The sequence below is a fragment of the Apaloderma vittatum genome, unplaced genomic scaffold (genome assembly GCF_000703405.1).
Source record: "Apaloderma vittatum isolate BGI_N311 unplaced genomic scaffold, ASM70340v1 scaffold39064, whole genome shotgun sequence".
Taxonomy (NCBI): Eukaryota; Metazoa; Chordata; class Aves; order Trogoniformes; family Trogonidae; genus Apaloderma; species Apaloderma vittatum.
Genome location: NW_009711854.1, coordinates 58,848 through 84,084, shown reverse-complemented (window position 1 = coordinate 84,084; position 25,237 = coordinate 58,848). Strand labels below are relative to the sequence as shown.

The following is a 25,237-nucleotide window of genomic DNA, read 5'->3' as shown; positions in this document are numbered from 1 at the left end:
ATAATAGTATAATATAATAGTATAATATAATAGTATATAATATAATATAGTGCAATGGTAGGCATAAGCATCAATTCACTGTCGCTGTTGCACCCTGGAAGGCTGTGCTGAGTTTTCTAGAGGGTCAAGTTTTTAGCTCTGGAGAGACAAAATATAAATGTATTCTTAGAGTATCAAAACCTGGAAAAAATGGAAAAAACCAGAAGAACAAACTGTCAGTGGTCTGAGAACTTTTCAGTCAAATAATTTTGTTCCAAAATTACCTCCAAAGTCTTCTTCCTATGGATGAACAAAGTCTTCTAATACCTAAGTACAACTTCTACTATATAATGAACATAGATGACCATCAGGGGATGCTGCAAGCCTACTGTCCTACTTCCAGCTGGAGCTTTATACTTGAAATTTCAACTGAGTCCAGAACAAAGCATTTACAGATTCTTTCAGCAGTGCCAGATGTTTAACAACTTTAACACTTGCATTGCAAACGGAAAATATTTTGAAAAAAGAAAATTAACCAACAAACTAATACACTGATACCAGTTAGAATGACACATTTTTTTCTTCAGTGCAACTCAGTGGGATAGAGTTAGACCCCATATTCCTCTAGATGCCATTTGAGGGCATATAAGAGCTGTGTACAGTGCAAGGAGCAATGTTTCAGCAATGTGCCTGGGTTCTTCTGGCACCACCAGCCACATGGATCTTAGTTAAAGTTTTTCTGCATTTCTCAGTACTGCATTCTCTGCTTCTTGATTACTTGGAAGGGTGCACTTAATTTAATATGAATTTCCTTGTGCGTGTACTCTATTAATTATTCTGCACATATTCAAGCAGGAATATTGTCATTTTTCCATGAAAGTGCTGCACAAATTCTGCGTTTTAAAATGCACAGCTAGTGATGTTCCTTCTGACACTGTGAAATGTACATTCACAAGGAAACAAGAGTCTGAGCATGCTAACATTACAATGACATCATGACAACTCCTTAGGTAAGGTGTTTAATCACACTGGATAAACCTAATATTAAAAGGAGAAGGAAATGACTAGCTTTCCTTTACAAACGCAAGTATTTAAATCACAGGTTAACTGCTAATGGTTAAAAGCGAGACACTAAAATGTAGTGACACAATATAGACAATATGTTCTTAAATAGGCAGTGAATAGGCAGCTATCCCATCTGGATATTAGCCATGTGACATTGCCAGGAGCAACTCCTTAGTTCACTAACATCTGATGGACCAGATGTTGCGACTGGAAGAATTCTTTCCACCGCTCTGCACCTCGAAGCAGAAGGGTGTGATGTACCTTGGGGACTGTACCTTCCGCACCTTGTTCTGCAACATTTTCCCCAGCACTTTATTTCGGGGTGAAAAAAAAAATCCTATAAAACAGAAAATAAAGCATGTTTATAAAGCCAAGATGCTTTTAGTCTACAAGTATTATAATACTTGGGTTATGAAATTGTTAACATTATTTCATAATCTACATTTTAGGAATTTTTCCTTTTAAAAAACCTACTAAACATTTAGAAAAAAGTGGATCATACTGTGGAAGGTTTTGTAGCTGGTTCTCCTGAACACTAAGTATTAGAGAACTATGTGCTAGATTCTGTCTTTCTCTTTTTTGCAGATGGTCCTGTGTCAGTTGGAATGAGCCTGGATATTGCCAGCATTGATACAATATCAGAAATAAATATGGTATCGTAGCTTTTGCAATCTTTTTTTCTTTTGCTTGTTGATAAGCTCATTTCTTGTGTTTACAGCTGCTAGCAGTGTGACTTTGAAACTTCTTGTGCAGTCAACGTGTGTTAGGAGATGGAATTTTATTTTTCACTACAGATTGTGATTATGGCACTATAATAAGTATAAATTGAAAATGCAAATCACACCTCTTGCAGATACAGGCAGAAATTAATCTTAATGAAAGAGATATAGAGTAGTATTTATTTTCCAGATAAAATGCCTATTAAGCATTTCAGAAAATTAAAGATATATTCATATATGTCTTTATATATATCATATAGCCACCCCCTTTCCTTGTGATTAGACACAGCAGAACTCATATTGTTTTCCTCTTTTTCTGTTACTGTCACATGTTAATTTATTCCAGCTGTGTTTCATTACATTTGTATTATTTATTTTTGAGCAAACTGTGAAACGAAGTATACTTTTCTAATTAAAGATCATCTGTTGCTATGCAGAAATAAAGGGTAAAATTCATTAATCAGATACTCAATATTAGAGAAAAATTGTGTGTGTATACATATAAAAGTGTGTACACATATAAATAAATAATTATGTATATTTAAAAACAGTGTATATATGTAGGAGTACCTCACCATTTCTTTACTCAGACTCACAGAAATTGAATATTAGAATCCCTCTGTGCTTAGCATCAGTCAGTATTTACAAAAGGGGAATTAAGGTCAAAAATTAAGATGAATTTATCCTGATAAAAGTGCACTACAAAATTAGAAATTGATTCAAAAGGTGCTAAGAAGTAGTGTGATTTTAACATAAGATTACAAGGCATATCTGAGTTGGAGGTGAGTTGGGCTGAGAGCTATATTCAAGGTCTTGCCACATTGTTTCCCTTGTGATGTTGAAAGGATAAATTGTGCCAAAAGATGATTCCCTCTTTATTTCACTAACTTCTTTTGTCTTTCTGAATTTATAGGTTTTTTCCAAAGTTTTCTTAAAAAATGCATTATTTAGTAGTTTATGTTAACAAAATGATGTTTACAGCCACTTACATAAATCATTCTAAAATTTAAAGATTTACAGAGCCAGATTATCTGCTTACAAAACTCTGATGACTTCAGCTGATTTATGACCCCAGTCTTAGGCCATCAGCTTTTACTGTAAAATTCCAGTGACCGTAAGAACAAAATCTACCCAAGATAATATATCTTAATGATGTCAAGCTCAAATCAAGTGCTGGAAAATTTGGCAGTACGAGAGCCAGCACAGCTGCCGTCTGTTTGCCGGAGTGCTGTTTAAGAATTGGACGTGCAGAGTCTCAGAGTATTTGTGCCCAACGGCTATTTCCATGTGCTTTTGTAAAACAGAATAATACACGCTTGCAGTATGATGTTTTTTTTTTTTTCTCTTTCAGGACTACACAGCTACCATATTTCTAAGGCAGCGATGGACTGATGAGAGACTTTGTTTTGATGGTAATAAGAGTTTAAGCTTAGATGGTCGTCTTGTGGAAATGCTTTGGGTACCAGATACCTTCATAGTTGATTCAAAAAAGTCTTTTCTTCATGATATCACTGTTGAGAATCGTCTTATAAGAATATACCCTAATGGAACAGTCTTGTATGCTCTACGGTATGTATATACCACATACCAGCCTTTATGTTTGGCTTCTACTTACATTTTAAATTTCCCAGGTTAACACAATTTTGTGCTTAAGACACTAGTTTATTTATAAAAGCAGAATACACATGGTCTTGTAGTTTTACAAATATGTAATAGGATTCACCAATATGATTAATTTCTTAAATCTGATAATTGATCTCATTTTCTTCCCTAAATAGACCCTTTCGCTTTCAGGTAGACCGAGTGCAGGAACTGTGTTTTGCAAGAATTGCAATAGTTTTGCAATGAAGTAATTGCAGAGGAAAGCAAACTGCGATGACTGATTTGCATTATTTATTGAAATTTATTCTTTATAATAGATTTTGATAAATATAACAGAATCGCAAAATATTGCAAAATATCAACAAACAAAAATTGCACTCTGTGAGTGAGAAGGGGGCAAAGTGTGGCCTTCTTAGACCGACACTAAACTCAGTTATTCCGGAGTATTTTCTTCTTTGGGATGCTATTACTCTTCCACGTGAAATAATGGCAAATACTAGGTTTTTGCTTCACATTAGATATTTGCCTGCAAATCATAGTTCAAGAAGAATACATGGCTCCTTTTTATTTTTACTGATAAACTATTTTGTCTCATTAATAATCAGCAATATTATTTTCTTTTTTTTCCCCAAGGATCACCACCACTGTTGCATGCAGCATGGATCTGACCAAATATCCGATGGATAAGCAGACGTGTACTTTACAACTGGAGAGCTGTAAGACACTTAATTGTTATTAATTTTATACAATCAGAAAAATACCTCTGATCTTTTTCAAGGGCTGCTAGATACTGTTATCAGAGAGGCTGGAATTTTCAAAGAAGTCAAGGGACAGTATGTAACTAGTCCTTGTTGAATTACCATAGTATCTGTATGCATGATAAATGCATGAGGCATCACTGAAAATAGCGTGGCAGTACTGAAATGCTGCCATGCTCTTAATGATTAAACAAAATCTCAGGAGATTATGATAGGCCTGGTTTTGCAGTGCATCCTGCAATTATTCTCTTGGTCTTCAGGGGGAGTTCTGGGAGCAGATATTTTCCAAGACAGCCAGGAAAAAATATTTTTAATTTTTTTGTTTGAAATAATACATATTTTTTTTTCCTCCTGAGGCACAGTTCTTTTACAAAAGAAAGAAATTAGAATAAAGCTTATTTGTAAGGTGCCGAGTTCATATTTAATTAATTTAGTGTCTTCATACTGAAAAAATGGTAATTGCTTATACAATTCTATTCTCAGATAGGTATATACAGATCCTTCTATTACTTATTTAGTTGTTTAATTGCTTATTTAATTATTTAAATATCATCAATTGATGGACCAAGACTAAATATACCTTTATAGGTTCCTGTTTTATCAATTAATGTCCTCGTAATTTTCATTAAAATATGCTCTCTACTACTTTTTAGACATGATTGCTTTGCAAATACCCAAATGTGTATGTTTACAGGTAACTTGTTGGTATTATTCATGTGATAAGACTCTCTCAAAATATTTTTGCATGAGGTAATGTAAAAGGATACCCAATCCTGTAAGATAAAAATATATGTTCAATACATATTCAAAACCTTTTGGAAAATTTTTTAGTACTTGTCAAGTTTTATTCTTTACCATTTCAGGCTTGTGTGTGTTCTTTATCTCCTGTTGGTAGTGGCCAAGTAGAAGATTGCTGCAAAGTTTTCTTTTAGACAGAACCATGAAGGGAATCAACCCCATAACCTTCCTCACACAGGAGTCCCTCTAGAGTTTTTATAAGATCTGTTTAACAAATGGTGATTTGAATTAGAATTTGGATTTATCTCTAATTTATTTTCCTTTGGAATAGAGTATTGGTAAGTCAATGCATACGGATTTACATCAACTACATTGCCTAATGAGTCATTTAATATTTTCTCTAGTTCCAGAATTAAATACATGTCCCATAGGAACTTAAATCTATTTGAGAGGATTAAAAAAGGAGAATTCCCTATGTAATTAAAAATAAGCATTTTTCAGAATGATTCCATCTGCTTTTTCAACCGCACACAAGTGTCTCCTGTCCAAGGGGAAAACACAGTCATGCCCTCACAAATGCTCCTATGACATTGATACTTAGTTTTAAGGGAAGAAGCTAGAAGCAATAAATGCAAAAAGAGTGTGCTTTTGGCTGTAGCCCATTTTCTTCAGCACACTGTAATACTTTCTTTTGGGTATGCTGGGAATGGTGTTTGCTCCCTCATGAGATAAGCTGTGTCAATTTATAGATGAATAATGACATCATTCCAGAGCTCTGCTTGCAAATACCATTACTGGTAATTCAGAATTTTGAATGCAAGCATGCAGACACATCCACACAAACACCGACGTTTATGAAACAAATGTAAAATGTATGGCAAATATTTGAGCCGAGATGAAATGTTAGGCCTTTTATTGATTATTAATGTAAAGACAAACATGACGTGATAAGATAAAGTAAGTAAAGCATAGCTAGTGGCTTTTACAACTTGCTGTTCTGCTATTACCTTTCCACAGAGCAAAATGCATTTCAGCCAAAACGCTGATTGGTTTTTTGCTCCTGTTATTGCAACGCTTTAGGAGGTGGTACAGCAAATGTTAGGAAACAGAGAGTTGCCATTCTAAGTCTGTGCTGATATGGCAGATGTGACATTTACGGAATTGGAAGTCTCTTGTCTCAGTTGGTACCACCAGGGGGTCCATGCTGTCTGCAGTATGGTAGGGAACACCACTGCTCATTCACACTGACATGAAGGGTTTTGTCCTCTTTTTTTTTTTTCTTTTCTCCCCCACAGGCCTCCAGTCCAAATACATACTCATGTTTTGGGCCCATCTCTGAAATTTCATTTCATTTTTGAACTTGTCCTTTAGCATTTATTCAGTGAAGAGCCATGTGAAGGCACTTAACTTGTGCTTGACAATCAAGGAAAGTTAAAATTAGCAACAGAAAGGTAAAGAAACGCATTTGTATTAGGCATTATGAATGTTTAATCCCAAATTTACTATTCCTGTAGTTAACCCTGCTGACATTAGCTGCCTGTGCTGTTTCAACTGAGTACAGGAATGAGACATTTTGGGCTTGAGGAATTAGTTAGAATGACAATTCAGTGTCACATAAACAAAACAGAAATTACTTGCAAAAGCCAAATAAGTTGGCTTAAGGATTTTGTCTGTATAAACTTTTTAAACATTTTATAATTTGTAGAATATTAATCCTCTGAATAACAAATAGCTCTGCACAGAGGGGAGCACTGTGCTGTTTAACTTTACTGACTATTGGGAAGACTCTCCCCATGATAATTCTTCACAGATGGATATCTGGAATTAGTATTTTCAAATAATTTTCATATGAAGGGTTACCAAAGCCTAGTCATTGTTCAACTAATAAAAATACTTTGGAACAACAATGGTTCTATTAAAGCAAAAACCCCTCCATTTCGAGATCTGCTTGCTATCACACAACCAGGCATTGAGAATTTCTCCCATCTCACACAACTTGAAAGACTCAATTTCTTAAAAAAAAGTATGAATTTACTGTGATACTCTCTAGTTCCTCGGACTTTATTAAATGTCTACAGTTCATTTATACTAAAGGAAAGCAAAACGAATCCATGCCTGGAGTCATGCATAAAATGCTTCTATGAGCCAATTTGTTTTGACTGAGGACAATGCAATAATTTGTTTATAGGAAATGTTACTTTTTTTTTTCCATCTCCCAAATCTGGGAGATTTCCCAGCATGTGGTTTTAGGGAATTGACAAGTTAGCTTGGACATGCAGGCTTTTGGCTTAGTCTTTTGACAGCACTGTTTTGCCTTTCGTCGTTATAATTATGATAATGTGACGAGAGATTCCCGATCATTATATGTTTTCAGAAAACTGCCAGTGATAGTGAGAACAAGATTTACATTTAAAAATGGTCAGGGAAAGAATTTTCAGGTGAAATTGCTGTTTTAATTTGTAACCAGCACAGTGTTTCCTTTAAATGAAATTTCTGAACTCTTGTTTTTCCTACATGAAATGGCTGTAGGAAATCAATTCCTTTATATCATTGCAAAAACCAAAGCCATTAACTAAAAAATATTAAAATACTCTTCTTTTCTTTTTCTGTGATTCTAGATCCTTGTTCTTTTTGCAGCACATACCCTTGTGCAATATATTGTGTTATTGTAATTTACTTACAATTGACTTGAGTCTAAAAATAATCATCTGCTCATGTTTCTGTCCCCTAAGCTTAGCTATTAACTTGCACTGTCAAATACAAGAATGATCGATCTAAGTAAGCTAAAGGAAAAGATGTTCAAATGCTCCCTGTTAACATGTAAATTACATTAACATAATCTTGAATTAATCATATACACTGGCCTGAAAATTGCCTGCCTTTTAATATAATGGGAAAAAGCTACAGAGGTATTTTAGCTGTGATTGTGCCTCATATTGACAAGTGTGTGCAAAATACAGTTGCCTTCTGATAGACGATTCATGTCCTGTCTCAGCTCCTAATTACTACCTGAAGGTTAAGAGGAGATCTCCTGGGGCCCCTGAAGCGTGCCGTGCTCTTGAGCCTGCAGAAGCATCAGCATCCGAGCTCCTAAGCTGTAACGTCATCCTAAGCCTAGCTCCGAGCCCGGCAGCAACCCTGCTGCCCTCCCCACCTCTTTGTTTCTATGGGAATGAAGACCAAATGTAAAAAAAAGGGCACGCTTAATGTTTAGTCCCAAACGCTGGCAGTGCTGTGATTTGTAAAAACTGTATTTCTTTAAAGCTTAATAGCTTTTGATTTTTGAATAACATATGGTACTGATCTCTTTTATTAGTTTATGTTGTCTATACTGGCATAAGAGATATGAAAAAGACCACCTCCAAAATATTCAGCTTTTAAATGGTAAGACTTTCCATGTTATTAGGAGTTTTGTTGCAAACAGGCGTTATGTTCTGCCAAAAACTATCATTGTTTATGTCTAATTGTACTGTCAGACAGATGAGTAAGAAGCAGCTGAACCATAAGTGTGCTTAACACAAATTAATTATTGTGTAAAATAAACACTTTTGTTGGCTTGTATATCACTACAGGGGGTTATAACATCAATGATGTCATGTTTTACTGGACTAGAGGAAATGATTCAGTCCGAGGTTTGGACACACTCCGACTGGCCCAATACACAGTAGAAGATCACTATACCTCGGTATCTGAAGCGGTATATGAAACAGGTAAAAAACCACTTCTGACACTTTTTAGGTACAGTTTAGAATATGGCTCTGGTTCCTCTGCCTGAGGAAGGGGCAGAAGCATTTCCACAGACATGCTCTTCTGCTGATCTTAGGAAACTGCTGTAGAAAGTTTCCTCTAACTGCAGGACTTAACCTCACGAAAGAGTCTGCTCCTGTTTATTTTTCAGAGATTTCAAAAGCGCTTTCAATGTTCAAGACCTGGCAAACCTGCTTCATGCTCTTTGAGTTACTCTTAGTTCCTTCATTGCTGTTCTTCACTCATTTTCTCTTCTGCTCAAGTCAACATGTCAACTGAGAGGGCAATCTTTGAATGAGGACACACACACTCTTCAAAGCTGTAGTTTCACCAGAGGATATATTACTAATTATGAATCAGAGAGATATCGTTTCTGTATTCCATTGTTGGGTATTTCTGCACAGAGAAACTTCATGCTCTAATTTCAGATATTAATTCAGGGCAATAGTAAAAGTTCTCTAAATGAATATAAAAGTAGAAATGAAATCCACACTAGCAGGCTCCAAGATCACAAAGTATCTTGCTACTTATGTACATGACATCTGCTTGCCTTCTTCCTCTTTACTACTTCTGGTTAAGCAACATTAGATCCAATCAAAGGAGAATAATTTTTCACTGCTGTTCTGCCCAGAAGAGTATTAGGACCAGTTCACCATACAGGAAAGAGGAAGAGGAGATCTGCTTAATTCTCACCACCTTCTAGCATAGAGTCCAGGCTCTAAAGCCAAAAAAAAATTCTGTCTTTTTTTTATCAAATGTACTAAAACCAATTTCCAATTATAACTGAAAAGGTATGATCAGGTGAATGGTGCTCTTATTTTTAGTAAATGCTGCTGTCTTCCTCCCTTTATGTTGGGAGGAAGCATATATAAAGTCAAAAGCCTCTTTCAATTATACATTATAAAAAAATGCAACTTAATTCAATTAAAATTTCCCACACCTGCTTTTTTCAATTCTGCTGTTCAAGAAAGCCTCGTTATCAACTGCTATGCAGTACTTTTAAAATGAAATCTCATAATCCTCTTAATTCTCTATTGAGTAATTATGAATTAGGTGCTATTTTGTACTGATTTTTTTTTTTAGCAGTGCCTACTATAGCCCATATTAATAGAAAAAACAATCAGATCATGGAACTATGTAATCAGTTTCAAAATGAAGAATGATGCTTTGCATTTCCTTAGCACCATTAATAGATATCTGGGAGTATTTTATAAATAACCGTTAGATTATGAATAACACTTCTAACAGTTATGATTCAATAGGTTAAAGCTAAAGATATGAGAGCAGAGCCGTGTGTAGCACAGCAAAAAAAGCAATCAGGATTTGATACTCTGTGAACTTGAACAGGCAGTACAGCTGCTGTGCAAGTGAAATATTGTACAATGCAAACCCAAGTTCATTTACAGCCACTGACATAGCCAAATTTAAAATGTAGTCAGCAAAATTCCTGCATAAGTAGCTTCAGTAAATTTAAGGAAAGGACATTGTGGATTAATCTTGTTTATAGAACAGCATGGATCACATAATAGTAACCACATTACTGTAATCACATAATAGTAAGTCACTTTGAATAATATAAGCTAGATTGCTGGCTGGGGTTTGATGCTGATTTTGTGTTAGTACAGGCCAATTTCATTTTGTACGTGGATAAATTAATTGCTAGAACCACTTCCTATATGTCTTTTAACTATAGTCCGTATTCTGTGTACACTGGTACACTCTTGGACCACGAACACATGTATCTGCATCAGTGGCTGCTGGGTTTTTATTTTAGCTATCTAGCCAACACCACCTGCATTCTCAGAGTAATAAATAGTGATATAAAAAGCTTGCTTTCCTTATTGGAAAAATACAAAAGCAATGAAGGACTACTACAGCCTAGCCTTTTGTGTAAATAGTCATAGAAATAAGGCTGAAATACACTTTAAGAATTCATTTAGTCTGTTCTCATGTGGCAAGGCAAGGTCATCTATATCTACAGTGTACTTCCTGACAGATGGTTCTAGAAGTAAGTTAGAGAAGCCCTCCAAAGTGTCTGCTTCACCCTTTCTACATGTTTGGGTTTGTTTTTTTTTTCCCTGGTGATTATTACACGCATATTTTCCTCATGTCTAATCTTGATCTCCCTTGCATTTCAGACCCATTATTTGGACATAGAAGATGAAGTTCCTACTATTTTTCAGCATCCCTTTCACTATTTCAGGAGAATTATATCTTTACTCAGACCAATACTTGCTCTGTTTTTAATCCATATAAACAGTTTCCTAGATCTCCTGTCTTTGTTATCGTTTTCCCATCAAATTTCTCTTATCTTTGCTGATGTGCAGCACCCAGACCTGAGTACCCTGTTCCCATCAGATATACTCCACAGAGTGAAGGGTTTGCTTAATGTATTGCATGAACTCTGTTCACCCTAATGCATTCTGGATTGATATTTGCTTTTCTTGCAGAAAATTGTTGTTCATTTTTGACCTTGTTGTACTTGCGCTTCCTTCTAGTAGTACACCTCCTTTGTTGCCCTGTAGCCACTTATCCTCTGTATTCTGACTAGGGAGCTACTAATTCCCATCTGAGTGAGGACTTCTTTGTACTTGCTTTTGTTGAATTGCATCCTGTTTTACTCAAGCTGATAGCTGTTGAGATAATTTTGAATTCTAATTCTGTTCTCTGCTAACACTCCTCTCTTAAAAGACACTTGATATGTCATCATGTTTGTTACTGAACAGTACTGGGCACAGGACAGACCCCATGTGTTCCCACTCAGTAATGTTTCTATTTTCACAGCAAGTGATAGCTAATTAATCTCAATCAACATTTTTAATTGGAGAAAAAAGCAAGAAAGTTGTTTAATACTTGAGGCTAATTAGCTGTTGATAGTTTCCCTTCTGGCTGGCAACTTTCCTTAAGTCTTGCTCTCACTGCTGCAACCCTCCAGCCAAGTCTTCAGCAGCAGGAGGAATGAAGAGGCTCATCTTACTCAGGTCTAGTCTAACACCAAGTGCTCAACCTGAGCCCAGAAGGCAGGAGAGTTATGTCAGGCACTTAGAGCTCTCAGTGCACTTTGCCACTTAGAAAACTGTGAAGTCAGCAAAATAGAATATTCAAATGGTATAAATTTGGCAGAACAGAGGGAAAAAAGAGGCAAAAACATGAAGTCAGTCTCCTCTCCTTGACGCACAAAGACATTTGTCCTCTTAAAAAAAACTGCGCAGAGAGCAGGCTGCTCCTCCTTGTCTGAGGTTGCTGCCAGGGTTTTGACGTCTCTCACAAGTGCTGCTTTAGCCTCCTTGGGCTAGAGGCTTTGTCAGGCATCATTTGGCAATGCAGGGTTGAAACCCTGCTGATCCCTGGCCACTCCACCTTACTGGCTTCTCAGGTGGGAGGTCCCGACTAAGCCAGTAATGAGTTGCTCTGATTTGTAATTATAGATGTGAAAATCAAAAAGTATATCAAATATATATAAAGGATGTATAGGAGTGTATAAATCTAACAGACTCCCACACAAAGTGTATGTCCGTCAGTCAGAGTCTTTTCTCTCAAAATAGAGGCATTACCTTGCTTGATCCTACAGGCCCATCTGCGGTTTCCCAAGGCTCAGGAGATTTCTAAGTTAACAATCAAAATTTTCTAGTGTTTTCAATTCTTCTGTTTTGAGATATTGTACACTGAGCAACTTCTCTCATTTTCATTGTCAGTTCTTTTGTAATCTGTAATTGCTCTCCAATTGTTATTTCTGAGAATGTCTTCTTTGCCATACAGGGCTTACAGACAATCTCAGAACCATATTCAGTATCATTTTATCTGGTGAGTCTTTGGTCAACCTCACATACGATTCAAGCACTTACTTATGCATATATATCTGTTACTGTGCTGTGTTCAACTTCTCTATCTGAGCTCATATAACCTTTATAAGCAAGGTTTTCCACTTGAGTTGATGTTGAAAAGCTTTCCATTATGATATCTTTTTTTTAGAAACAAAACAATTTTAGAAAGTGCATTGAAAAAATTACAGTAACATAAAAACATGAAAATGCATTGAATGGAATAAATGTCAAGAATATTATGAGGAGGCACTTCTTTTATTAAGTTCTGAGAAGTTCTTTGCAGTATAGGCAGAAACATATACTTGGAAAACTGTGTTTTTATTTTTTGGATTAATATATCTACAGAAAAAATGGTACGTGAAAGGGTTTGCTTCATTCTTAGGAAATTTACATTTCAAACTCATTTTTTGTAAAGCATTTTCATGAAGATGAAACACATGTTGAGAAGCCTGACCTGATCTTTGATTTCCTTTAGTTCACCTCTGAAGAACAAGTAAGGGAAGAGGTAGTTTATAAGATCTTGACTCTGAAGAACGTAAGACTAATTGTTCTTGGAGGGAGGAACAAATGAGCTGTAATAACATGTTAATCATATATATTTACACCCTTAGCATCCTACCTCAGTCAGAGATTTGCCTTTCAGTTGCACAACTTATTTGTTGGGTAAAAGTGGAGACACTACCTGTTCCTTAATGCATATGTTCGCTGTAAACAAGCAATAAAAAATTGCATACTGAAAACTACATTTTCTGCACATAGTTTAGGCAGTAAAATTCTATTTAAAGCTTTCTTGCACTGCGCCCTTAAAAGGTGCAAAAAGAGAAGAAAATGATGCGCTTGTGTGAGATGTACATCACACGTTTTAGCTGGCACCCAAGGGGTTAGCATACATATTTCATGATAGAAAAGAATGTGCTCTTTGTGCCTGACTGCACAGCCCTGTGCAGGATATCAAAGTGCTTCTTACATAAAGAGCAATGTGGAGCAGTCTTTTACTGGAGTAGAGTTCACCAAGAAGTCCTCAGGAAGTAACTGTGGGGAAGGTGCTCCCATCCCGTGGCCCAAGGGTGGAGGTCAGGGACTGCTGACAGCATTTGTAGAGCATCAGCCCTTCCTTCAGGTGCCTCTGCTGCAACCATTGGCTGCTCAGAGGGCAGCAGGTAAGAGCAGTGTTCTGCCATCAGCCAGGAGCGGATGCTGTAGAAAAATGGGATAATCAAAAAATGAATGACCCAGGGTGATAAGGAAGCCTGTTTGTTTCGGTTTGTATCTATTTCTCAGGCAGTGCAGTAATAATATTGATAAAATCATCAGTATTCTGGCAACATCTGTACAAAGTGTCAGATAGGCGATGCTGTAAATTAGAACATTGGTTTTTTAGATGGCAAAATCCAAACTTTAAAGACAAGTTAGAAAGATGAACAAACTAGCTTTTCTTGCCTTTGGAAGGATCTGCCTTAGATCTAGACCTATACCTGCTCAGCTACTGTGAAAGAGTCTATGCTGGTATAATTTTTATGATATAGAAATAAAAGTAGTCAGCTGGAACCAACAGAAATTTGATTTCTTTCACCACTTTCTACCGACTAGGGTACTATTTTACTTTCTTTTTCTCTTTCCTTTTCCAAATGCAGTAGAGGTAGAGTAGGTATGGAGACCATAGTCTGCTTTCTGATTTGTTGTTCAGCTACAAGCTAGACCCAACTGTCTAGTTCTGTACTTCTGCCTTCTAGCAAATTCTGTGAGGCCCCACTAACTCAGCTTAGTGTTCTTTTGCTATGGGATGACCTAAGTAGAATACGTCACCTTCTGGTGGGTTTTGAGTAGGTATACTGACAGTCATTTAGGTTCAGATTCATCTGAGAAACTGTTAAACACAGTAATTCAGTACTTTGGTAAGCACTAACACTATGACTTTGCTGCAGAGTTAGCTCTCTGCACTGAGATAGTTTCCATCACATTATCAAATTTAAATCAGAGCAGTCACACGCTGAGGTGATGTACATCAAGGGCAAGAATCGTGAATGAAAAAGCCTCTTCTCATTTTAATGCAAGTATTATGTTGATAATAACACTCAAGCAAAGGGCAAACTTGACAGGCTGGAGGATTTAACTTGAGCTGTACTCAACTCTAGGAAAGTCAGGACTAGGATTACATGAACCTGTTTCACTTTTGACCTGACTGATGGCACTGTAGCCTCAGATGTGCAAGACAAAGGCAATGAGATATTGTGTTACTATCTCATATGCAATGCAATAGGAGTAGCAAATCTGTTTCCTTTTAAAGATGATAATTTATAGTACATGTGGAATATACTTGAAGAAAGGACTGTAATATTTCCCTATCTTCATTTTGTCCTGTTGCTTATTTCTTTAACGTGATAAGTTTGCATTGCATACTTTTTCTTGACTCCTTCTTCCTTCAGTTTATTACAGGAGGAGCTCATATGAATTCTATATACAGTTTGCTTCAAAATTTCCATTATAAAAGCTCTTCTGAACTCTTTAGAGAAATGCTGACACTATTACTATCATGTCCATGATGTATCTTTGGATTCTGGCAAGCAGAAAGCCTTAAGGTTAGAGAAATGTCTTTTCTTTGATCCCCAGAAAGCCACTCAGCTCTAAGCTGTTACATCTCTATTCCTCTTTGTTGTTCACAATGCTTCAGAAATTTCTGGCATCAGGAAAAATAACAAGAAAGAACACAAGAACATTCAAAGGGCTTGTCTACATTGGAAATTGCAGCAAAGTGGCAAAGCGTGACTTTCAAGTTTGATATTTTGAACTAACTTCCTGTGTACACATTTGGCTTTTATGCTAAGGTGAGCAGAGATACAGCTGTAGGATGCTAATGAGAAGAGGGTATTGCTGTATGGCTATCATGGGTTGGCTATTTCAGAGTTTTCCTTCTTAAAGACAGGCTCTAAGACTGAACTACAGGCTCTCCCAAGTGCCTGAGGTGCCCTGCAGCAAAGATGCTCCTGTCTCCTCACTCTCCTTTGATGGGTTTGTGGCACCACATCCTTCTCTTGAGTCAGCACAAGACAAATGATTTTTGTGGAGGTTCCTGCTGATGATTTGCACCCACTGTGCTCTCACGTGAGCTTTGGGTTGACACCCCTCGCTCATGGTGACTGTGCCGTCGTCATCCTTTGTGTGCGAGCTGCAACCATGCCATAGTAAGGACAGTTTGGGGCACAAACACTGCAGAGAAAATCTTGTCTTTTTCTTTAAAAGTATCCATTTTAAGCTCTGTTTAAATAGCAGCCTAGAAGACCGCAAGGAAAATTAGTAAAATCCTTCATGGTATTTGTTAAGATTTTAATGCTTGCATCTCGTATTAGGAAGCCACAGATTTACAATTGCCTGTACAACCCTAATTCTCTTTTTTTTTTATACACTTTATGGTATAGACTTTTACTGTACAGACTAAGTGCTTTCTATAGCACTAGTGCTTGATTTAGTGCAAAAATGAGTGCAGACAGAAGCAGAACTAATGTTGCACAGTCAACTGTAAGTTTTGAACTGCCTAACTTTTGGGTACTTTACTTTGGTCTGCTTACACTTAAAAGCAATTTTGGTGGGCACAATGACATTTACTGGAACAACCATATTGGTAAAAATGGCAGTGTTGAACAGTGTAGACTAATTTAATGTTCCTTTGTTCACATAAAAATGATAACGGTATAAATTATCTTTGCATCTCCTGCCTCATGGAAAGAGTTAAATTCTACTGTTCATCTTTGTATCCTTTTCTCTATCAGTCAGAACCTTGAAGAATTCAATAAGTTGAACTTACAAAGAACCCTAAGTGCACTGTATTTGAACCTTCAAGAGGAGAAAGAGCTGGCTCCCAAATGACTTTTTAGTCTACTAGTGAAAAGGCAGATTCAAAATGGCAGAAAGCTGAAGGCAGTTTAAAATTAGACATTAGGCGTTCATTTTAAACATAGAATTATTTTAATTGCTGTAACAGATTACTGAGAGAAATAGTGAGTGCTGCATGTCTAGATATCCTCAGATTAAGTCTAGGTGTCGGAAGGAAAGTGGACTCTATTCCAGTCCAAGTGGCTGAGTTCGAAGCATGGGATAATTGGGGAAATTTAATGACTTGTGATTAGAGTCAGACAACATAATCTAGTGATTCTTTTTGATTTTAAGAGTTCTGTGAAACTTTATTTTTTATTTTTCTCTGAATGCAACTTATGCAATACTTTTAAAAGTGGAAATTTAACCGACCCATTTCTATCCTGGGAGCAAGGAGACATTTCTTGTCATCCATTACTTGCACTTCAGGCTTTTAAAAGTACTCTTCCTTAACTCCATGGCTCACAGCACACCTGAGGGATGCACAAATGGGCTCGCTACGTGTATGTTGTTGTTGCTAAAGTGCATTCGCTGTTTTGTAGTTCTATCCTGAGTCAGCATGCAGCATTAGAAACAAGCATAGGTCCTGGAGATCGTTTGCTAGATTAAAATAGGTGAAGCCAAAGCTACTATGACCACAGTAAATTCAAACATTACTCTCTCACTGATATTCTGGTTCAAGAATTTTGGTGAAATAAAGTTTTTAAAAAATTAAATAGTTAACAGTTAATTTTGAGCTTTGAATGTCAGCATAAAATGTAAAGTCTTAAGTAAGTTGTACACATTTAAATTAGTAAAAAGCAGGATTTTGCCTTACTTTGATCGGTTGGACTGGTAACAACTTCAGATCCTATACTTCTTTTGCCCAGACATACCAAATTTGGCTCAGTCAGTGAGCTGGGTATCACATTCAGGCTCTGTTTACCGTTCCTTAATGTTCTGTTCCCTAGCGAAACCCAGTTCTCTCTTTGACTGTGGGCCCAAACTTTCATCTTCTGGAAGTCGCTCATTTAGAAGCAAACCATTTGTGCCACAACGGTGACAGTGCTCAGAAGAGCACAAATGCTGTAATGTACTAAAGTAAAGAAAAAATAGATAGTAAAGGTGCAAAGACAATGCTTGTTTTTAAGTGGAAGAGGTAGGTCAGCAGTGTCAGAGAAGGTACCTTTGATCCTCATCTTAAGCAACAGTAAATAAAAAGCAAAACAAACCAGGTATCTGAGGCTGTTAAAGATAAGGACCATGCTAACTTCATAAAATTATAATTGTTATTATGCTAGTTTATGCAGTAGCTTATTGTGGAAATTCTTGTGAATGGCCACAGCTAAATATGTATGTGATTTCAAATTTCCTTGCATTGTGTTATATAATGAAATATTCTTTCCATACATTGCTGGATTTATTTTTTGATCCACTAATCCTCATGGAATTTCTGATTCAAGATGTCTCTAATGAAACTCTGGATAAGGTGACTGGGTGTTACATACTTTGTTTTTTTCCTTTGGTTAAATTTAGAGTCTTCATGACTGATTTTTTTTTTAGCGCAGTATTTAACTTTTTTCAAGATTATTTGTTAAGCTTTTGCTGCCTCGTAATGCACAAAAGTAATATAGGTTGATAATTTAAAGAACTTTTAATGAATTGCACCTTCATAATACTTTTTTCCCTGCTCTTTCCACAGGACGTTACCCAAAACTAGTGTTTCACTTCAATCTCAAAAGAAACATCTTATATTTCATATTAGAGACATATGTACCATCAATCCTACTGGTTGTGCTCTCCTGGGTATCATTTTGGATAAGTCAGTCATCAGTTCCAGCCAGAATCTGCATAGGTGAGAAGCTAATAAAACAAACCGAAAGAGATCAAGAGTTGGATTATTAAAGTGCTTTCTTTATTGCACATACATGGCATCCATTACCAAAAGTTCCCAACACTTCTGAGTTTTATGGAATTACTCTTCTGGTTTGCCAGCTGGTGTACATCATGCAGATTCCCCTTTAAGCATTGCTATTTAACTAAGAAAATGTCCTTGGGAGCTACAGGAGACTTGGAGGCAGGGGGAGGCTGCTGAAAGCAAGTGGAAAAAAACATTTTGGAAATAATTTCAACATATCTAAACACATGGCATGCACAGACAGAATTGTGAGGCTTTTCTGCAGTCTAGTGATACATACTAATTAACACATGAACAATAACAGAATTTTAAGAGATTAAATGTAATTATTTTCAAATAAAGGATATTCTGAAAGAATGTATGTCAGTTCTGATCAGACTGCAGGTGGGTTTAGAAAAATGCTCATCCAGAACAGGGAAGAAAGGTTTCATGTCGAATGAGGCCAGTGAGGAACTGCACTGAGCAAAATATCTGAATGTTTTAAAGGGAGCATTTGCATAGTACTGCAGTAATAATGTGCTAATCATAAATACACATACTGTGACACTAAAAACTCTCTCATTTTAATTCCCAGACCTTTCAGCTTTACAAATATTTTTCTTGCAGAATTGCAAGAAGTTCTGTTGAAAGTCTTCTTTCCAAAACGTGACCCATTAAATGCTGTAGCATAGTAGGAGTTCACAGAGCCGGGAAAAACTGTATTATAGCAGGGCTGTCTTGTCACAGTGGAGGCCCTCATTGCAATCTATGTTTTAACAGAACTTATATTTTCGCATTTCACAGGAGTTACCACAGTCCTTACTATGACAACACTGATGATGGGAGCCAGGACTTCACTCCCAAGTGCTAATTGCTTTATTAAGGCAATTGATGTGTACCTCGGCATCTGCTTCAGTTTCATCTTCGGAGCACTCTTAGAGTATGCTGTGGCTCACTTCTGCACTCTGCATCGACTAAGTTCAAAGGAACTTCCAAAGGTATTGTAATTCTTTGATTGTTGTCCTACAAAACAGACTTCAATTATACCTGCTAAAGAGAATCAGTTATCTTAGCAAATAGCAAATGTATTTAAGGAAGCTTCTGTTTTATAATAAGGACAGTGAAAACAGAATAACCTTGAGAAAAAGAAAAAATTACTTATATGCTTGGAACTTTTTGGAAGAGATCAAACAAACTGAATCACAGACACTTCTTGTCTCCCCGGCAATGGCATACACTTACAGTTCAAAAATTAGACTGAGCTCAGTGCCTTGATATTGCAATATAGCAAAAAAAGAGAGATTTTATCACATTCTGATTACGAAACCTTCTGCACATGCATGGTGCATGAGTCAGTCTACTAGCAGACAGCTTCATGTATTAGGTGTATCAGATCCCTACAGCCTTCCACTTCCATCTGTTTTCTCAACAGCTGCAGCTGAAGCTCAAACTGGGATTCACTTTCTGTTCTGCATCATTGTTATAATGGCACTTTTTGCTGCTCTAATGACTTCTCACAACTCTGAAATACTGTGAAATAAACTCAAAGTAAAAAGGGATTGAATCAATGTAGGCATTTTTGATTCCTATGGTTTTCATCCTGCTTAAATAATCAGGACAGATTCATGAAGAAGTTTTGTCACATTTTCCATCTCCAGTGTTTAGCACCGCTTTCATAAGCAGTGAGACAGAAATCACAAGGAAGTTGGAAGCTGATTGTCTCACAGATTTTAATTACAGAAATGAGTCTAATATGCATGACAAAAAAGAAAATTGTGAGCAGCTTATGAAATTTCTGGACAAATAGAAGAAAGTAAAATATGAAAAGTGAGAATTACAGAAAAGAAAAGCAGGAGAAAGTTTGGTTGACTGCTGCAGAGATAAATTGCCAGAAGAAGGAGGATTGTTAACTATTTAAGCCAAACGAAAACAGAGCTTCAGAAGTGCCCAAGCGGCAAAGCTTCTCTGTAGGCTCAGGAAACAAAGTGTTGAGTTCAATGGAAAAGCTTAAAACCCGTGAAGATCAGCAGAGATGTGGGGCTTTTATGCCTAGGTAGTTTAACAATTAATATGAGATTTTGGCTGTTTGGATGAGAGAGAGGTTCTGTAAATGCACAAGAATACGTTCAATGCTGTCATTAGATCTAGGTATCTGAAGAAGTACTGAAAAACAGACACAAAGGGGAGCCCAGTGGGGTTTAAAATTCATTGCCTAGTTGGGTAATATCTGTGAATGGGCAAACACTCATTTCAATTGAGGATTTGAGTGGAAAGCCCTAAAGTACCTTTTCTTGGTGAAGCAGCATCAGTGACAATTCCCTCTGAGGATATCCATCTTGTGAAGTAAGTGGTTGTCATTTTGCTCATAGAGCAGATAAAAAAAAAAAGCAAGCAGCTTATTGGAGGTTTTGGTAAGAAAGTGTTTCAGTGCTTGGGTGATTAAGCGTCTTTGGATCTGTGAAGGGCACTTATGACTGCCCTTGCATTTGCCCACCTGTGCCAGATTCCCTTTCATCTGGGGCACATGTACCGGTTCTTGCAGATGAGGCGGACACGGGGATTCAAGGGCTTGAAAAATGAGGAGAAAGTGAAGGCACAGCCCTAAAATGAGGAAGGAACAAAGGTGCAGTTTTGTGTTGGATGAAACACATCCTGAAAAGGATGGTCTGCCACTTCAGGCATATTCCTGCCTTTTGCTGTACATCAGGAGCAAGTAAGCCAGTCCTACTCACTTGCCTACACAAAAGTGTAAGAGAAGGAGTAGTTGCTTGGTCCTAGATCAGCTCAAGACTGTGTAGAATAAAGAAAATGCCTGCCATATCCTTTTCCTAATGTAGTCAAGGTCAAGTGCCACTTGCTGAGCAGGGTGCCTTGAAGAGCATACCTGACTTGTATCTCTCATTTCTCACTGTTAAAAACAAAACATCGCAAGGACAGAAGTAACAGCTAAAATCTCATGTCACTGTCTAGCCAAGTACTTAACAAATTTCTGTGTGAGCATTGTCACCATAAATGTGTTCTCATTATCGTATTCTCTTGTGGACACAGGTTAATTAGAAATCTCACTTCCCAGTTTGTTATTCCCATGAGAGCTGATAGAAAATTTGCATTCAGAATTATGTAAATAAATGTAGGAGGCGAACTGAAAATATTAACCCTCTGCTTTGTATAAGAGTTAGTTATACTGGTTCACTTTCTGGTTTGCCCTCTAAAGTGGTTGGGCACTGGCATATCACGTCCTTTTGAAGTCACTAGGGTCTCCAGCTGAGAATATAAAAGGGTGAAAGGGCTCATCATATCCACACTCTTGCTGTTATCTCACATCACATGAGCCAGGACATGCAGAGACAGCTTCAAAGCTAATGGAAAACCAAGGAACCACCTGCTGCAAGGAAGGTCAGGCAAAATGTGCCATTCGCATCAGCTGCATAACAGAGTGCCTAAACAGAGGTTTCCTCTCCAAAATCCTGAATTTCTTCTCTTTCATACAAAGATTTGAATTGTGCTCTCCTATAATCAGAGAAATTCTCCTTGGGCTTCATCTGTCTTTCACCTAAGCATCTCTCTATTGGTCAGAAAGAAGGAAAGTTTGAAAACCAAAAATAAGGTTACGAGTGCAGGCTACACGGCATTTCTGTGCAAGCATTGTGCAGTCTTTCTGAACACCACGCTCCAGGTGTGCAACGCTCTAGGTTGAATTATGTTTAATCTTGAGCATCTTTGTTATTCAAAGGAAGTAACAATTTTCTTCAATTCTATTGGCTGTCAGATGTCAGCAAACACCTCAGTTAGTATGAACAGCAGCCACAGTAACAGGTGCCATATACAGTGCTTTTCAAGTGATGTACATATGGATGCTGCTGCTTTTTTATCCAAACAGAGCCCTTTTTAGTGGCATCTCCCATTTTTTCACTGACAGCTGGAATCCAGAGAAAACTTGGTGTGACATTTAAAATTAGAGACACAGTGGAACACTCACAACACAATTTATTTATTTTTTTAATACCATAAACCAGCCTAGTCTTCCATTGTATCCGGTTCTCCATAGCCATTTGGAAAAGTCCCTTGATAGTCCCAGTTTAAAAGACTACAGCTTTTTACAAACTGACAGTTGTGGTTCTCCTTTAGCTTTCTGCTTTTCAAGCAATGTGATATGGCACTTTTGCTGTAGACTTGTTCTGCAAGAGCCCTGTGCTGTAACACTGCAAACAGGATCAAGTACATAGGCACTGTGTATGGTATTTTCTGCTTAAGTAACAACTGCCTCTTGGGGAGTAGAAAGGAGTTAAGAACAGCCTCTTGCGAGTTGTTCACATGTGGTTGTGTGAAAAGAAAAAAACTGCACGCACGTGCAGTCCTTCCCTGCTCTGCAGTGAAACTAATTCCGTGCAAGTTTTAGCCAGCCCTGCCTGAGAGACAGATAGACTCTTACACTGAATAATGCCCCAAATCCTGCCATTTTTGAAGTATAGGTGCTCTGCTCTTTTTTTCTCCTTTCTAAAAAAATGAGAAGCAAGGGAATAAACAATCCAGACTCTTCTGACAGGTTTCTTTATGTTATTAACTTTTGAAGGGCTGATTGCATTCATGAGTGCCAGGTGCTGCTGGCAAATGCTCCTCTGCCGTCCCCTGTGCTTCCCTCAGCTGCCTTGGCTTTTTGAAGGAGAACTCAGTATTTATAACAGAGTTGTACCAAGTAAAAATTCAGGTTTGAGTTTTAGGCCTACCCTGACAATTGCTGAAGGTCCAGACTGGAATTTTGTGGACTGATCCTCTTAATGCTTTATAGGCAGATTTTTATCCTAGGCTTTGGTGTCAAAGTTCTCACGGAGCTGTGGCAAGCTAGGTGGAGGGTGAGGGAGGTTTTGTAGTCAGTGTATTTTGAGGATGACACGTGTCGAGCTATGTTTATCTCTCTCAAATAAAATATACAGAACTTCTTTTGGTAAATTGCAAATGAAAAGCAGTAATAATCCCTTCTTCTAGCTCCATCTGTTCTGCTATACTGATTCACAGCAGTCTGAGGACATTGTCCAGACTCCACTTTAATTTTCAAGGACATTACTTATTTTAGATGAAGAAAGTCTGAAGAACTGTGCCACCTACAAGTACCCTGAGCAGGAAGAGCAATTCTGCATTGGTGTGGTGATCACACAGGTGGCTTAATGGGCTTTCTTTGATTTTAATAGCTGGGATATTTCTAAATGAGCTTTTTGTGTGGCTACGCATGGGGCTGTAGAGCTTAACTTTCCTGAAGTTTGCCCCTAACATATTTCTTCTCATGATGTCAATGAAAAAAGCAAATTGGTTGGAGGAAAGAGATTCTTCATTCTACATTTCAGAAATAAATTTTTAGGATTTCTTGCTTGTATGCCACTCACTGACTTGGAAAGTAATAAAATCACCAGGAGAAAATTAAAATTGTCTGTACACCTGCCTGAATTAAAATGACCCCTCCTTCAACTGTACAAATTTAGGTTTAGTTTAGATACAAAGTTGGAGCCAGTTTTTGTAGCTTGGATCTGCTGGTATCTCTGCAATAACCCAAACCAAACTAAATACCCCAGAACTTTCGAGAAAGTTTGTGTTTAGAGCTGAAGCTGCAGCTGATGTCTAATCCCATGTCCTCTGAGTCAGTAACAAAAAACCCGCTGACTTCAAAGGGTGAAGATTTCATACATGAACTTCATGGCTCTGAGCCATTTCTAATGAAAGAAACAAAACCCACCAGAAGGCGTACACAACACTCTCCAAAGAGCTGCCTTGATGCAGTCAAGCACATAAAAATGTGCTTAACCTTAGCATAACTTTGAACTTAAAGCATAGGTTTCAGGACTTGAAAGAAAATAGTATGAGCTGTTTAGTACTGAATTTGTTGTAGGGCTTGTCCCTCTTTATGATCCGCATTTTTGGCACATTTGCTTGTTTTTTTTTGTTTGTTTTTTTTTAATGTAATTTGATTTTCATCACGAGCACTGGGAATAGAGTAGCCAACTGCACTGAAGGAAAGCGATTTTTTATTCTGGGGTACTTGACCGGCGCTGCAACCAGCCTGACTAGCTGGTCTGGTCTGGCAGCTCCCCCACCTTCTCCATCTTCATCTGGGGCTTTGCTTTACCTGCTTTCTAGACACTGACCTTTGCCAATATTTTCCCTGAGCAGGGGAGAGCTTATTGTCGTGCATTTCATGGATTTGCTGGTTTCTAAAGTAAAGCTTTGTAGGCCATATTTGAACAAATCCATCTTTGCTTGATGGTCCTATGAAAGCATTTGCAGTAGGATGTTGCTTCAGTCAGTGTTTTCCCTGTGCATGGAGGCTTTGAAAGCTGAAAGCTATCTGGTGCATGTAGGTACTTGCCCTTGAAATCAAAGAGGGACCTACAGGAGGAGTCATAAGAAAAATCCTATTAGTTGCTGCAGCTCTGAAGTAAATAGGTGATGAAACATGCACTTAAGTACCTGCTGTTTTGTTTCCTATCAGGATGCTGATGAAGAGGCTGAAGAAGAGGGGAATGGAGTGCTGACAGCAGTTGCTAACAGTTGCAGTGCCTCTGACAAAATGAACAAGACTGATTCAAACAAGAGCAGCAAAATTAGCATTGACAGAAAAAGGGAGAGAAGTAAACACAATGGGTGTGGTACACCAATGTCAGTAATGAAAAGACTGTTCTGTATCTTTGATTGCTTCCGTGTTAAAAATCCCTACCACATAGACAACTATGCCAGATTTTCTTTCCCATTATCATTCATCATAATTAATGTATTTTATTGGGTGTATTATTTGTATTTCTGAGTATTTTGATGTGTAAAATTGGTTTAAAATTTAGAAACTGGATATAAGAGAAGTTGCGGAAGAATGAAGAAGTTGCATTTGGATAAAGGGATGAAAGGACCTGCCATCATCTGAAGCATTTCTACAACTTTCTTGTTAACTCCCTTTTCCACTGTTAAATGACTGCCATCCAAAACTGCCTTTCCTATTAGCATGCATGTCCCATATGAAATTATTTATCAAAGGCCCAAAAGTCCTTTTTTAATACTTTAATGGTCAACTTTGTA

General features: G+C 37.4%; 1 protein-coding gene across 1 annotated transcript; it reads left to right on the top strand.

Annotated features, from left to right (window-relative positions):
* The first annotated feature begins 1,613 nt into the window (after window positions 1–1,613).
* Window positions 1,614–24,971, top strand: LOC104272684 (gamma-aminobutyric acid receptor subunit pi-like). The gene is made up of 7 exons (XM_009867749.1): window positions 1,614–1,697; window positions 3,115–3,332; window positions 3,999–4,081; window positions 8,434–8,571; window positions 17,984–18,136; window positions 18,983–19,176; window positions 24,660–24,971. The coding sequence occupies exons 1-7, from the start codon at window positions 1,650–1,652 to the stop codon at window positions 24,969–24,971; spliced, it is 1,146 nt and encodes a 381-aa protein (XP_009866051.1). The 5' UTR covers window positions 1,614–1,649.
* Window positions 24,972–25,237: the final 266 nt, after the last annotated feature.

Excerpts from the sequence above, each read along its gene's own strand:
- LOC104272684 (XM_009867749.1), top strand. The coding sequence starts at position 1,650 with ATGAGCCTGGATATTGCCAGCATTGATACAATATCAGAAATAAATATG. Across the intron at positions 18,137-18,982 it reads TCCAGCCAGAATCTGCATAG|GAGTTACCACAGTCCTTACT; the intron begins GTGAGAAGCTAA and ends CGCATTTCACAG. Across the intron at positions 19,177-24,659 it reads GTTCAAAGGAACTTCCAAAG|GATGCTGATGAAGAGGCTGA; the intron begins GTATTGTAATTC and ends GTTTCCTATCAG.